The 15,403-nt window shown below is 43.1% G+C and overlaps 1 protein-coding gene across 1 annotated transcript in view; it reads right to left on the reverse strand.

The window, feature by feature from the left end:
• ZNF804B (zinc finger protein 804B) overlaps positions 1-15,403 on the reverse strand; it is a 424,361-nt gene that overhangs the window by 58,064 nt on the left and 350,894 nt on the right. Inside the window, exon 2 of the mRNA XM_066585018.1 lies at positions 7,587-7,730. Coding sequence (XP_066441115.1) covers positions 7,587-7,730 — 144 coding nt within the window. The remainder of the gene's footprint in view (positions 1-7,586; positions 7,731-15,403) is intronic.

Below are 15,403 nucleotides of genomic sequence, written 5' to 3' on the forward strand. Positions count from 1 at the left end.
GGTAGGAATACTGCTAAACCCTGGTCTGGCCTGAAAGCAAGGTGGGAACCTCAGAACGGCTGCAACATCAATGTCCTATGGCAGGGAAGAACAGGGGACTGGAGTCTCAATTCTAGTGATCAATGGAGGTCCAAGTGGTTGGACCCCACCAATCTAGCATCCAGTGAAAAGGTGATATATGCTTTAGGTTGGAATACCCCTTTAAAACTTGAGGGCAGTTTTTTAAAGCTTAAAGGGAACCTTTAGAATTGAGCCTGCAATCTGATATGCCAGCACGGTGTTATAAGGCAGGAAAAATTAGTTCTAACCTGTATTTTTATCATTTTAATTCATGTTCACTCTTAGAAGTCCAGTGGGCGGTCCTATCTGTGTATGACTGTGCATAGCGAATTAGCTGTCAATCACTGATAGGACCGCCCACTTAGGAGTCCTAAGCCTAGAATGAGCAAAAATAAATTAAAATGATAAAAATACCAGTTATAATAAATATTTTCTAACAAGACTATATATATATAGTTTCCTCAGCAACTCCCTCTCTACAACACGTTGCTGGTCACAGATTAGACGCCATGTTCAATGTGATGGGTTCCTTTTAACCCCTTAGTGACGAAGCCTGTTTGCATCTTAGTGATGGAGCCAAATTTTGGAAATCTGACATGCGTTGTTCAATGTAGCATAACTCCGTAAAGGCTTTACATATCCAAGTGATTCTGACATTGTTTTTTCGCCACATGTTGTACTTCATTTTGGTTGTAAAAAGAGACCGATATAATTTGTGTATATGTATTAAAAGTACCAATATTGGAAAAATTTTGAAAAAAACTGTAATATCTCAAATATGTCCAAACATACTGTACAAATTTTTGATAAGATATATATTTCCATCTGTTTACTTTATTCTGAATGCACACTTGAAAAACTTTTGTGTTTTTTTAACCATTTATAGGACGTACAAATTTAACATTACTTTTCAGCATTTTGAGGAACACTTTGTTTTCCTGCACCAAGCCAAGTTTGCAAAGGCTCATGAGTGTCAGAATAATAGATACCCCCCCAAATGACCCCATTTTAAAAACTACACCCCTTAATGTATTCACTGAGGGGTGTCATGAGTATTTTGACCCTACCAGTTTTTTTCAGGAATTAATTCAATTTAGAGGAGAAAAAATAAAATGTCATAGTTTTGCAAATATGTCATTTTAAAGACATATTTTTTTCCTATATTGCCCATGAAAATGAGGATTTACACCCCAAAATGGATACCCCCGTTTCTCCTGTGTTCAGAAACATACCCATTGTGGCCCTAATTTTATGTCTGGATGCACAACGGGACCCAAAATGAAAGGAGTAGTCGGTGTCTTTCAGAACATAAATTTTGCTTGAAGGCGTTTTAGGCCCATAGCACTTTTGTAGAGCTCTTGAGCGGCCAAAACCAAAGAGAACCCCATTTTGAAAACTAGACCCCTTAACGAATTTATCTAGGGGTGTACTGCCCATTTTGACCCCACAGTTTTTGAATGAATTCAAGCAAAGCAAAACGAAAAAAATGTGATTTTCGGTTTTTTGGCAATTCTGTTGTTTTAAAAACTGCTTTTTTAGTACAGCACAGACATGAATGAAGCCTTGCACCCCAAAATGAATACCCCTGTTTGTCCCGTGTGCAGAGACATACCCATTGTGGCCCTAATCTTATGTGTGGATGCACAACGGGGCCCAAAATGAAAGAAGTAGTCGGTGGCTTTCAGAGCAGAAATTTAGCATGAAGGTGATTTAGGCCCCATTGCCCACTTGTAGAGCCCTTGAGCGGCCAAAACGACAGAGAACCCCCACAAATGACCCCATTTTGAAAACTAGACCCCTTAACGAATTAATCTAGGGTTGTACTGTGTATTTTTACCCTACAATTTTTGAATAAATCTAAGCAAAGCAGTAGGAAAAAAATTACAATTTTCATTTTTTTGGCATTTGTATCAATTTAAAAACAGGTTTTTTTGTACAGCACACATAGGAATGAAGACTTTTACCCCAAAATGCATACCCCTGTTTGTCCCGTGTTCAGAACCATACCCCTTGTGGCCCTAATCTACTTAAAGGGCACATGGCTAGGCCTATACTGGAAGGAGCACCCGTTTGATTTCAGGGTACAACGGGATAAATTCCAGGCCCCATTGCCCACTTGTAGAGCCATTGAGCATCCAAAACTATAAAGAACCCCCTCAAATAACACCATTTTAAAAACTAGACCCCTTAATGAATTCATCTAGGGGTGTACTGTGTATTTTGACCCCACAGTATTTGAATAAATCTAAGCAAAGCAGAAGGAAAAAATTACGATTTTCATTTTTTTGGCAATTTTGTCAATTTAAAAACTGTTTTTTTTGTACAGTTTACATAGGAATGAAGACCTTCACCCCAAAATGGATCCCCCCGTGTGTCCCGTGTTCAAAAACATACCCATTGTGGCCCTAATCTACTTATAGGACACATGGTTAGGCCTGTAATGCAGGGAACACCCGTTGGATTGCAGGGCTCAACTGAATAAATTCAAGGCCCCATTGTTCATTTGTACGGAATAAAAATTGACTCCCTAAAAATATCCCCCCCCCCCCTCCGCGCCCTTTTCGGCGTTCCCCAAATCTTAGATAAAAGTAATAATGTGAACTGTGTGGTACTTCCGAAGACATGGGTAATTACGGAGGCTGGTTGGGATGGGTACATGGGACAATAAAACCGTGTATCCCCCCTCCTCTCATGCTTTTTGGGGGTCATTTCTTGACCTCAGTGGTGGGTATGGGGTGTACAAAGTGGCGCTCTGTGAGTCTCCGTAAGCTTAATGAGGTGCGGCGGTCTCGCACAGAAGACGCTCAACAAGTTGCTCCTGGAACTGCAGGAAGGCGAACGTTCCCAGGGTTTCTTGTAAATTCCGTATTACAGGTAGCGGTCTGAATAACGCCGGGCTCACACGGCCGTAGGTGGAATCCGCTTGCGGAGGCCCGCAGCGGATCCCAGCTGTGAGCCCGGCTGTGTCCCTGCGTACGGCCGCGTAATGTACTGCGCATAACTGCCTACTCACACAGGCGGTCATTCGCAGTACTTTTTTTAAATTTGTATTTCCCGCACAGTCGCTTAGCGATGACACGGGTACCCGCAGCCCGTATACAAGGTAGTTGCGTATGGGCTGCGGGTATATCCACGACCATGGAGCACAATAGGCTCTATGCTGCGGATAGTCGCGGTAAAATAGAACCTGCTGCGTTCTCTTTTCTGCGAGTGGATTACACAATTCCAACCCACTAATGTGAGCGGAATTGTGTAATTCAATGCGATTGATCCATGTATTACCGCGGATCAGAAGCATGCAGAATCCGTAATTCCTATCCGGTCATGTGATACCGACCTAAGGTAAATCGCTACCTTTTTATCACATGATCGGGGACCACTCAACGAGGCCACCCGTCACTGCTCCAGGCTCTCGGCAACTGTTCGTCGCTGGGAGCAAGGAGATTTTAAATTTCCTGTGCTCCCCGACTCCTGCGCATGTGTCCGGTGTTTTACCAGCGGTCGCATGCGCAGAATCCGGGAAAGTTCACGGAGGAAGATCGCGTCGGGGTGCAAATATGGAGGCCTCTGGTAAAAAGTTTCATCTCCTCTCACCGATTGCATCGGTGAGGGGAGATGAAGCTTCACCTTTTTTTTACTTTTACGTGACCGCCATTATCCATTGGATAACGGCGAACACGTGACGAGGAACCGCTCACCGCGGCTCTCCGTGAAATCTCCTGGCTCTCGGCTAAGCTTTGTAGCCAGGAGCAGGGAGATTTTAAATTATCCTGGCAACCCACGGCTTTTGTGCATGCGTCCGCCATTTTGGCGACGGCCGCGTGCGCAGAAGCTGGGGTAAGGTCCGCGGATAAATCCGCGGGCCTTAGGTACGTCATTTCATCCTCCCTCATGGATATGATCCATGGGGGGAGATGAAACGCAAGCTTTTTTAACTTTTTAAAAACTTTTTAAAACTTTTTTTTTTACTTTTACACTTTTTTTTTCACTTTTTACACTTTTTTTACTTTACATGATCACTGTCATCCATTGGATGACAGTGATCATGTCCCCAGTGACATCCCTCTGCTCTTGGCTACACATGGCAGCCAAGAGCAGAGGGATTTTAAATTTCCCGGGGCTCGAGCCCGTCCGTGCACGCGCCCGATGTCAATCATCGGGCGCGCATGCGCAGACGGGGATTCGGGTCCCGGGACATCGGGGAGGACTTAGGTGAGTATTTTCACCTCCCTTCATGGATCCGATCCATGAGGGGAGGTGAAACTGACTTTTTTTTAACTTTTTCGCGATCGCCGCTATCCAATGGATAGCAGCGATCGCGGGCCCGGGGACCGCTCACAGCGGTCCCCGGTAACACCTCCTGGTTCCCGGCTACCTTCAGGAGCCGGAGCCAGGAGATTTCAAATTTGCCGGGGGCTCCCGGGCTTCAGCGCATGCGCCTGACGTCATCGCCTGGCACGCATGCGCAGAAGACCGCCGGCGGGTCCGGGAGAACCCGAACTCCGGGGGACACCGCCGACAAGCCAGGTAAGAATTTTCAGCTGCTCTGATGGATCTGATCCATCAGAGCAGCTGAATATCCAACTTTTTACGCACTTTTCTTTACTTTTTTGCGATCGGCGCTATTCATTTTATAGCGCCGATCGCAATGCCGGGGGGGGGGGGGGGGGACTGCCCGCATCCTGGGATGACAGCTCCATGCTGTCGGCTACCTGCGGGCACCGACAGCATGGAGCTGTCACGTCCTCAGGCAAGTGGGCATCAATCCAAAGAGGATGCATAAAACTACGTCCTCTAGGATTAAAGCCCACTTACTGAGGACGTAGTTTCCCGATGGGGCAGTCGTTAAGGGGTTAATGGTCTCCTATCTGCCTTCACTTTCAAATTAAAATCTTACTAACATTTCCAATCCATTTTGCCCCGAATTATTCCTCATAGCATACCGATTCTTATAATGTTGCCTTTTGTAAATGTGAATTCAAGAAATTCCGTAATACATATTATTAGGTAAAACTAGCATCTTCCTCTCCTTCCAGCAGCCTGTAATTTCCGTTCCCTATTGCAGACTTTGTATCAACATTTTGCAATGTCTTTAGTCACCAAAAATCAGTCTAGAATATTGCAGTAAATTGTAGGAGAATGAAGAGGGAGATGCAACTGCATGCTGTGAGAGGGGAGGAGGAGCAAAAGGGAAAAATATCTGATTAGCCCTTTCTTCTAACTTCACATTCAAACTATTCCTTAACTTATACCATGAGAATGAAAATATATAGTAAGTAGTAACACAAAAAAATAAGCTATAAAACAAATCAGAAGGGTATCATAATTAGTTTTGTTACGTTTTTTTGGTTCTTCTTATGTGTCTAAGATATTAAAGCAGTTGTTCAGCTCTGATGATTGATGATGTATCCTCATGTAAGATCATCAACAGCTGATCGGCGTAGATCCGCCGTGGAGATGTTGAGTCAACTGAGCCACAGCACACAGCTCCATATACTGTGCAGTGGCCTGGCATGGTATTGCAGTGATAGCTTCTACTAAAGTGAATGGAAGGTGTGACTGCAATACCCATCTGAGCCACTGCAAAGGGTATAAAGCTGTCTGCTTCCAGTTCTGTATACTGACACATTAGTTAATGATTACCTATCATATAAGGGTAAGTCAGCAGTCTTTAAAGCTAGATAACCCCTCTCTACACATACTATGAGGCCAAATGGATGTCAAAGAGAGACATTCACTCTGGTGAGCTGAGCCGTCTATGCATTACATAGATAGCTGTTCATCTTAAGAAGCAGCTGACCACATCATTCTGGCAAACAACAGCTGTCAGCTCTCAGAGTGAAGGTTTTCTCTTTGAGAGACCATAAAGAATTATGGGTAAGTGGGGTGGCTGTATAGCTTTGTGGTGGTGGCCCAGTTGACTTTATCATAGCATTTCATTTCTTTTTACTCCCTCCCGTCCTACAAAGCTGAGTCCCATTAGATTTGGCCCTTGGCACTTTTTTTCTGTCGAGTGGGCAGTCTTCACTGTTTGCTGCCAATGGATGGCGTCATATCTAATTGACACTAAAAGGGGAAGACTGCCCACTTGACAGATTCAAAGCAATGGTAGCCCAAACTAATGGGACTCTGCATGAGGAAAGGGGGTTGGGAGTAGAGAGAAAAGAACAGCTGCAATAGAGTCAGCGGGGCTGAGGCTGCAAAGCTATGCTGCTGGCCCTGGTAACTCGAAGACATGACAGGTCTTCTTTAATTAATTTCAATTTTAAATAAATACATTAGGACCAATTAGTATTAATTGAAGGACGAGAACATTATCCTTCCATTATATAAGGCACTAGTCAGGCCCCACATGGAATACTGTGTACAGTTCTGGTCACCGGTGCTCAGGAAAGATGCTACAGTACTGGAGGGGGTTCAAAGAAGGGCAACTAAACTAATACATGGAATGAAGGCACTGTAATACCGAGAGAGGCTATCCAAATTGGGATTATTTACTCTAGAAAAAAGACGTCTAAGGGGTGATCAAATAACTATGTACAAATACATGAGGGGACAATACAAGGATCTCTCCCATGATCTGTTTACACCCAGGACTTCGACGGTAACAAGAAGGCATCCGCTACGTCTAGAAGAAAGCAGGTTTCATCGCCAACACAGAAAGGGGTTCTTTACTGTAAGAGCAGTGAGACTGTGGAACTCTCTGCCTGAGGATGTGGTGATGGCAAAATCCATTGAGGAGTTTAAAAGGGGACTTGATGTCTTTCTGGAGGGGAAGGATATTACAGGATATAAATCTTAGGTTAATTGTTAATCCGGATATACAGGCAGGTAGGAACTATTAGGGGTTGATCCAGGGAATAGTCTGATTGCCATTAGGGAGTCGGGAAGGAATTTTTTCCCCAAAAGGGCTAATTGGCATCTGCTCTTGGGGTTTTTTGCCTTCCTCTGGATCAACAACACAGGAGGACAGGCTGGACTAGATGGACATTGTCTTCATTCGGCCTTACATACTATGTTACTATGTAATTTAAAAGTAACAATGTCTTATAGATTTCATATAGATATTTGTACAAATAGCTCCAATGAATCCTTTATTTGACTACAAATACAGAATAAACTAGAAATTCTTTTTGAAGTTCAAAAACATCTGAAATAAAAAAAAAAACTTCTTGCAATGGCTGCTGGTCTTAATGTACAGTAACCATTTATCTAAGGGAGATGTATCTAATTATTCCCACACACTATCCTAGAGTTCACAATCTAATGGGAAGCTGACAGCGTATTTCCTAAAACAGAAAAACTCTTTTTGACTGAGTTCAGCATCAGTGGCTTGAAAAGAAGCATCCGATGCTACGGCGTAATCTTAGGGATGATTCATTAAAATGAAAAAAAAAAAACGTAGAACAAAATAAAACTCTACTTCAAGCAGCGATGATTTGACCCTTCCCCAGCGGGAGATCTCAGTGATGTTTTTGGACAGAGAAATTAATGGGTCATTGGTAAGCATGAATTTCTAGGCTTACCTGCTTGTGAGCGTGGTCATAAGAATTAATATGGTTGTCAAACTCCTGGTGCTTGTGGTATTGCTTGTCACATAATTCACAATAGAAATTAGCCTTCAAATCCTCTAGAGCATTCGCTATGCTTTTTCCTTTTTCCGCATAGCCCTGTAAGAAAACAAAAAAGAAAATGAGTTGCAATTTATTTTTTATTTTTTGTGCTGAAATGTGAAACTGCGGCTGCTGGATGCAGAATCTTCCACTATACGATAGCGAATGTTTTATATAGCTGAGAACACCACTGACGTTTTGTTCCATAGTGTTTAGTAGGTCAAATATTTTGGGTTACATTTAGAGATGAGCGAGCATACTCGGAAAAGCACTACTCGCTCGAGTAATTTGCTTTATCCGAGTATCGCTGTGCTCGTCCCTGAAGATTCGGGTGCCGGCACGGAGCGGGGAGCTGCAGGGGAGAGCGGGGAGGAACGGAGGGGAGATCTTTCTCTCCCTCTCTCCCACCCGCTCTCCCCTGCTCCCCGCTGCGACTCACCTGTCAGCCGCAGCGGCACCCGAATCTTTAGGGACGAGCACAGCGATGCTCGGATAAAGCAAATTACTCGAGCGAGTAGTGCTTTTCTGAGTACGCTCGCTCATCTCTAGTTACATTCATCCCCGTCTGTCTTGCAATAATTGGTGGATTCATACACACCGAAAACCATTGATGAATTGGTCTGTGATTAGCATCCGATGTCATCATGTTAACAATTGGAAAACATGCAGGTGTTTTTGCATAGGGGCCCTCTGTTGGTGCCCAAGTGCTGTTTGGGGTATCAATACTATAAAAATGGCATAGAGAAAGACATTGTATGTATATGAAGTGAAAAAACACCCTGTTTTCAAAATGTCCATCTACAGCAGAGGTCCTCAACCTTTTATGCCTTGTGAGCCACATCCAACTTTGAGTAGTTTTCGGGAGCTACACAACTCAAAGATGGAGAGAAATTTTTAGACTAGGGCTACATTTATCCTGCAGTCTGTATGGTGGACTACATGTATCAGAATGGTCTGGCACTTTGTATCCACTATGTGTGGGATTATACACCAAGCAGCCACCCCCCCCCCCCTCTATATTAAGAGGCAGTGTGAGTGGCTGTCTCATCGGTGTCCTGCACAGGTGTAATTCGCTCCCTCATTTGGTAGTCAGCTACCTGCATGGTGAGAGGATGCATCTATATGCACTCCTCACTCAGTAAGTAATGGCCGTTTTCTGTGATTGTGCAGCCAAATATTGCACCGTGCCCTGCTATATTGCAACCCAATGTAAACATATGTGATCATGTAAGGACTTGCTAGTTGCTGCGACTCGACAAATGAAAGAAATTCAAACCCAATGACCTTGTCTCTTTGCATTCATTTGCAATGTGGCAGGGCTATAGTGCAATCTTTGGCCACACGAAAGCCGCTAGATCTAGTGTACATGTGCAGAGAATAGAATGTCTAGTATTACATCATCTGAATTGGCACTGTTTGCTGGTTAGTATGTATCTGCAGTATTGTCAATTACCTATCCATATAGTTACAACTCAGGACTCCCATGGCAAGCCTCACAGAAAGGGGTCATGAACATGTGGCTCTTGAGCCACTGGCTGGGGACCACAGGTCTAGAGAAATGTTTTTGAAAAAGGTGTGTTCAAAATACTATACGGCCTGATATATTTACCAGTATAAATGAAGAGCGATCAAACTGCTGCACAAAGGGGCATTAGTGACAAATTCATGATATTTGTGATAACATGCACATAAAATACATAATAAAGAAATTCATAACCTCCCGATACTGTAAAACGTCCACCATTAGCCTGCGATTCGGCCTGCAAAAATTGTTCTGTCGAATGCCATACTACTTGAGCATTGCTTCCAGAATAGAATAGGATGCTTCATTGAGGCACCATACGGAGGCACATAGGGTACTAATAAATCCCTATTGGGTCTGAGTGAGAGCATAAAGGTTTCAGTTGTACGCAAGGATGGGAGGTGTCTAGTCCAAGACTCACGAACAAGAGTTAACAAAAAGAGTTAGATCTGTTGCATCCAACCACTGGAACCCCACCACCACTGTTCATGAGAACAGGGGTCCTGAAGGTCCGTGATGAATGGAGCAATGGCCAAACAAGTGTGCTACTATTCCATTAATTTCAATGGAACTACCAAAGATGGCCAAGTTCACTTGTTTGACTATTTTCAATAGACCCATTGAATTAAATGAAGTAGCAACATGCATGCTCCACCATCGATCCGTTCAATCAGGGACCTTTAGGACCTTTGTATTTGATGGGGGTCTAACCTCTGGAAACCGCACCAATCAGCTGTACATCAGAGGATAATTTTCTTTTGTGGGACAACTGCTTTGACGCTTCATGTCAAGACAAAATTCTTAAAGAATACCTGTACTTTTATGCTGTATTGCTCGTGTTCCATTAGCTGTTTTCGACTCCTTCTGGCAGCTGAACATGGTCCCATATAGCCCTACAGTGTTTTTATAGCACTATATGGGGCTGTCTTCAGCTTCCGGGAGGAGCCGAAAACAGGCGACGGGGCACGAGCAATCAGGCATGAAAGCACAAGTACTCTTTAAAAGCCTTATCTAAGTGAAGATATAAAGTGAGACGCTTCCCGTGCCAACTGCTTCACACTTGCCTAATTCCCAGATCTTGTTTTGCTCCTTCCTCCTAATTTCTGACAGCTGTGGATGATGGTCATTGATTGTCCATGAAAGTAGTCTGTGGATAGACTGTGGTCAACTAATAGGAGAGGAAAACCTGAAAGAGCCTGCCTTGGGAATATGGTATATGAAATATATATGAGGACGTGGAGATGGAGATTAGAGGTCCAGCACCAATTACATAAGCAGGACAAGGTGAAGACGCAGATTGAAAGACACTTTCCTGTCACTTAGCAAATAGAAATCCGATTTTTTCTTCTTCTTTTGCTTCTTGTCATTCAACTGTTCTCTATTAGAGATGAGCGAGCGTACTCGGAAAAGCACTACTCGCTCGAGTAATTTGCTTTATCCGAGTATCGCTGTGCTCGTCCCTGAAGATTCGGGTGCCGGCACGGAGCGGGGAGCTGCAGGGGAGAGCGGGGAGGAACGGAGGGGAGATCTTTCTCTCCCTTTTTCCCGCCCGCTCTCCCCTGCTCCCCGCTGCGACTCACCTGTCAGCCGCAGCGGCACCCGAATCTTCAGACCCGAGCACAGCGATACTCGGATAAAGCACATTACTCGAGCGAGTAGTGCTTTTCCGAGTACGCTCGCTCATCTCTATTCTCTATTAGTTGCACAAGAAATGTAAGGATATATCTGAACTATCGGATGAGAAGGACCTTTTTCTTGCGGTGTTCTCTACAGCTCCTCTCCAGTCTTAGGGCAGGCCCATATGGGCATAATTTCATTGTGAATTACACGCACGGTTTGCGCACATAATCGGAAGTGAATGGAGTCAATGACAGTACATTGATCTTCATTGACCCACTGACACTAGCGTTTTTTAATTGTGTATAGTGCGTGCATTAAAAAAAAAACGCAGAATGTTCTATTTTACCTCGTATTATATGCCGTAGAGCCCTATTGTTCACTATGGGCACATCATAAATGCTGTACATAGGCAATTATGTAGCGTATCTGCCGCGTTTATATGCAACGTTGCTAAGTAACAGATCGGGAAATTTGAAAAAATATATATATACGGGAGATATGCTGTCATGCGTGGCGCAAAATCGCTTCCCTATGCAACGCTATGCTTGCACACCACCACTGTGTTATACGCTCGAGTGAGCCGGCCCTTACTGCATATGTCTCTATTGGAGATGAGCGAGCGTACTCGCTAAGGCAAACTACTTGAGCGAGTAGTGCCTTATGCGAGTACCTGCCCGCTCGTCTCTAAAGATTCGGGTGCCGACGGGGAAGAGTGGTGAGTTGCGGGAGTGAGCAGGGGAAGCGGGGGGAGAGAGTGAGAGAGAGATCTCCCCCCGTTCCTCCTCGCCCCCCGCCAGCACCCGAATCTTTAGAGACGAGCGGGCAGGTACTCGCATAAGGCACTACTTGCTCTAGTAGTTTGCCCTAGCGAGTACGCTCGCACATCTCTAGTCTCTATGGATATAGACTACAAACAGACAGGGTGGTCTGATCCTGCGGACATATGCCTTTCCATCTATCTCTTACTTCTTACTATCCTACCAAATTTGTACTAGAAATAATTAGGGAACGGATGAAAGGCGTTGTGACTGTGCTGTAAGCGGGATGTTTGTTGTTACTATAGAAACTGAGTCTTTTTGAAATATTGCTTCATTTGTCATTTTTGATGCATTGGAAATACTTTTAAAATATGAAGGTAGGCATAAACTTTAGGCTAAAGTGAATTATAGGGGGTTTTTGGTGGTACCAAAAATTTTTTAAAAATCCCTCGTAATGCTTTAAAAATGGGTCCCTCATCTCAACTAACAAAACATTCTTTTAATGGTCTTGCCTGCTCATAGTAAAATATGCATCATTGTTTCTACAGGCTGGATGATTAGAAAGTGGATGACAACCTCTGTCCAAATTAGAGGGTATGGGGATGTCACAGAAGGGGGTCCCCTGCTTGAGACCATGACCAGCCTTATATACGTGCAACCTGTGCACTAACTGCCAGCTTTTAGGTGGATACTAGGTGGATATAGGCTGAGAGTGATCGCCTCTCCCCCTTAGGTCCACCCAGCTGGATGGTCATCTTCTTACATGAATCTACCTCTTGCGGCATCTGTCCTTTCCCCTTTGATGTTCCAATGCACTACTGTCAGGCCATCTGTGCTCCTGCTAGGTGATCACCACTTAGTTCTGCTACTGTATTTATGTTATAAGCTTGCTTCTGGGGCTGTATTTGTGTTATGAGCTTGGTTCTGGTATTGTACTGAGGTTGGTTTGTGCTGTATTTATGTTATGTTATGTTATTGGTTCTGGTCTTATATTTAATATATGCTTTGGTTCTGGCCTTGTATTTAGGTTATGATGAGCTTGGATCTGGTACCACATTTATGTTATGAGCTTGGTAGCGGTACAGTATTTATTCACTGAGCTATTCTTGTGTGGATATGCTGCTTTCTGCACAAGATGAATACAAGCAGATGGTCTGTCAGATGAGGGGGTGCCTAAAAACATTGTGGTCAGGGTGCCATTTAGCTGGCACTGCTCGAGACCCCGCTTTATGAGTCAGAATAGACAACCACTCTGTAAGAGCAATTAATGCTGGTGTGTCCATGTGCTACACTGAAATAGATGAACGGCATATAATGTTAGATTTCCCATACAGTAGCTGATGCAAAATATAAAGCAAGACACTACTGATCATTGGGAATAGGAGAAGCTGGACCCGAGGAAAGCTTCTTTAAAAAAAGGGTCATCTGCGTGAGACAACCCCTATTTGAAAGCCACTGCAGGAAATCAAAGTATGGCTGACTGCAGCTAATAAGACATGGCCAGTTTATTTTTGGGAGTCCCTTTAAATGGGAAGAGAAATGCATAAAGTAAAGGTTTGCTACAATGTAATGTTGACTTTGCTCCTGTTTTTGCTCTGAAGCTTTAATCGGTATTATATGCGTATGAAATTACATAAACGGTTTATAGATTATTTTTACTTCTTGCTTCTTCGTAGGAAAAATATACTGTGGGAGAATATATACCCACAGTAGGAGAGCTGCATATGTTAATCTCAAGCTGCAGATTGCTTTTTAAGCATATTGAACATATGCTGTGAATAGAAACATATCAGCAATGTTTTTTTTCTTCCCTTTTGAATTTTTCGCCTTCTAGCCGCGCTCCAGTCAAGAAATTATTGGGAAAGAGATTATTTGATTAATACATTAACGCTCAATCTGATATTCTTCTTTTTGTCACCATTAGGAAACTGATGTGGTATAAATTCTGCCGTAATGGTCTATATCCAACAATGATTTTTTTTACAGAAGCTTGATACATAATAATTATGCATAATTATACAGCACATTAATTTTCAGAGGCGGCACAGTGTTTCTATTTTGTATTTATCGCCCTATGATGTTTACAAAGAAATAATGTTCAGAATACTAACTGACATCAGTATTAAGCTAGAATGATTGTGCCTGTATAAAAAGTACTAGGAATTATTAGGAAATTATAGTAACAGTGTTTCTGGTGGTGCAATGCGCCACACAGCTGTGCTACATCCATTATGATTCCCACACATCACACACACAGCTCTATTACATACATCTTGTTTCCCGCACAAGACAAACACAGCTTGATCCCTCCCACAGCAGTGATGTCCCCACAGGTCCTTCAGATCACCATATCTCTGTGGTGGGGGTAGGTCGGTGTCTATTGTAAGGACCGCTGAGATAATAATGGCTTAGGTGTATTCTCATTTTGTTATTTTTGTCCTCCCTTTCCTAGAGCCCTAACTGTGTTGTTCTTCTGTCGGTCAGGCTCTGTATTTTATATATCATATTGGAGTTGTGATGACATCACCAGGGGGTGGAGCATGAGAAAAATCCACATGAAATACTTTCTACTAAACTGTAAAATGGCTCCTCCCACAGCAGTGATGTCACCACAGATCCTTCCGCCCACCGGATTTCTGTGGTGGGAGTAGGTCAGTGTCTTCTGTCAGGACTGCTGAGTTGTGTCTGAGATATTAATGGCTTAGTTGTATTCTCATTTTGTTATTTTTGTTCTCCCCTTTTCAAGAGCCCTAACTTTGTTGTTCTCCTGTCTGTTAGGCTCTGTTTTATATATGTAGTAGGACCTTCAATGATGTCACCAGGGGGCGGAGCAATCATGGCACCAGCGGGAGAGCATGAGAAGCACTCACATACATACTCACTGAGGGTTCAGTCACACGGGTGCCGATGCAACCGTGTTAATGCACGATAAGACGGCCACACCGGGTGCGGACGTCTCTCTGCATGACTGGCTCCATTGCCGACCATGTGTTCTATCTACTGGCCGGTGCAGAGAGTCGTCCGCACCAGCAGTGCAGCGGTCTTATCCTGTAAAAACACGGCCACATCGGCGCCCGTGTGACTGAACCCTTACAAGTGGTCGTTAGTAGTTTGAATATGTGATAAATAGTTACTGTAATGGTCTTCCTAAAGGGGTTTTCTGACTTTTTTTTGCAGTTTTAACGCCCCATCCTCTTTACTAATTCAAAACTGTAGACTAGTAGTATGGTTACTGTGGGGATGAGCGCTGCTTTAGTGTGCCACTGCTATGGCATCACACAATATATGTAACGGGTCTTCAGGATCGGCGATATCCTATAAACAGGTCATGTCAGCTTCTAATGTTGGTGTTGGGGAATGCTATCTATCTATCTATCTATCTATCTATCTATCTATCTAATATGTATCTCTTTCTATCTAACATCTATCTATCTAATATCTATCTATCTATCTAATATCTATCTATGTAATATCTATCTATCTAATATCTATTTATCTAATATCTCTCTCTATCTATCTCACATCTATTTCTTATATCTATCAATCTATCTGTCTATTTCTCTCATATCTATCTATCTCTCTATCTATCTCTCATATCCATCTATCTCTGTATCTATCTATCATATCTATTTATCTCTGTATCTATCTATCTATCTATCTATCTCTCTATCTATTAAATATCTATCTCATATCTATCTATCTATCAATCTCATATCTGTCTATCTAATCTATTTATCTTTCTATCTCATATCTATCTATCTATCTCATATCTATCTATCTATCTATCTATCTATCTATCTATCTATCTATCTATCTATCTATCTATCCAT

The sequence above is a fragment of the Eleutherodactylus coqui genome, chromosome 12 (assembly GCF_035609145.1).
Source record: "Eleutherodactylus coqui strain aEleCoq1 chromosome 12, aEleCoq1.hap1, whole genome shotgun sequence".
In the NCBI taxonomy this organism is placed as follows: domain Eukaryota; kingdom Metazoa; phylum Chordata; class Amphibia; order Anura; family Eleutherodactylidae; genus Eleutherodactylus; species Eleutherodactylus coqui.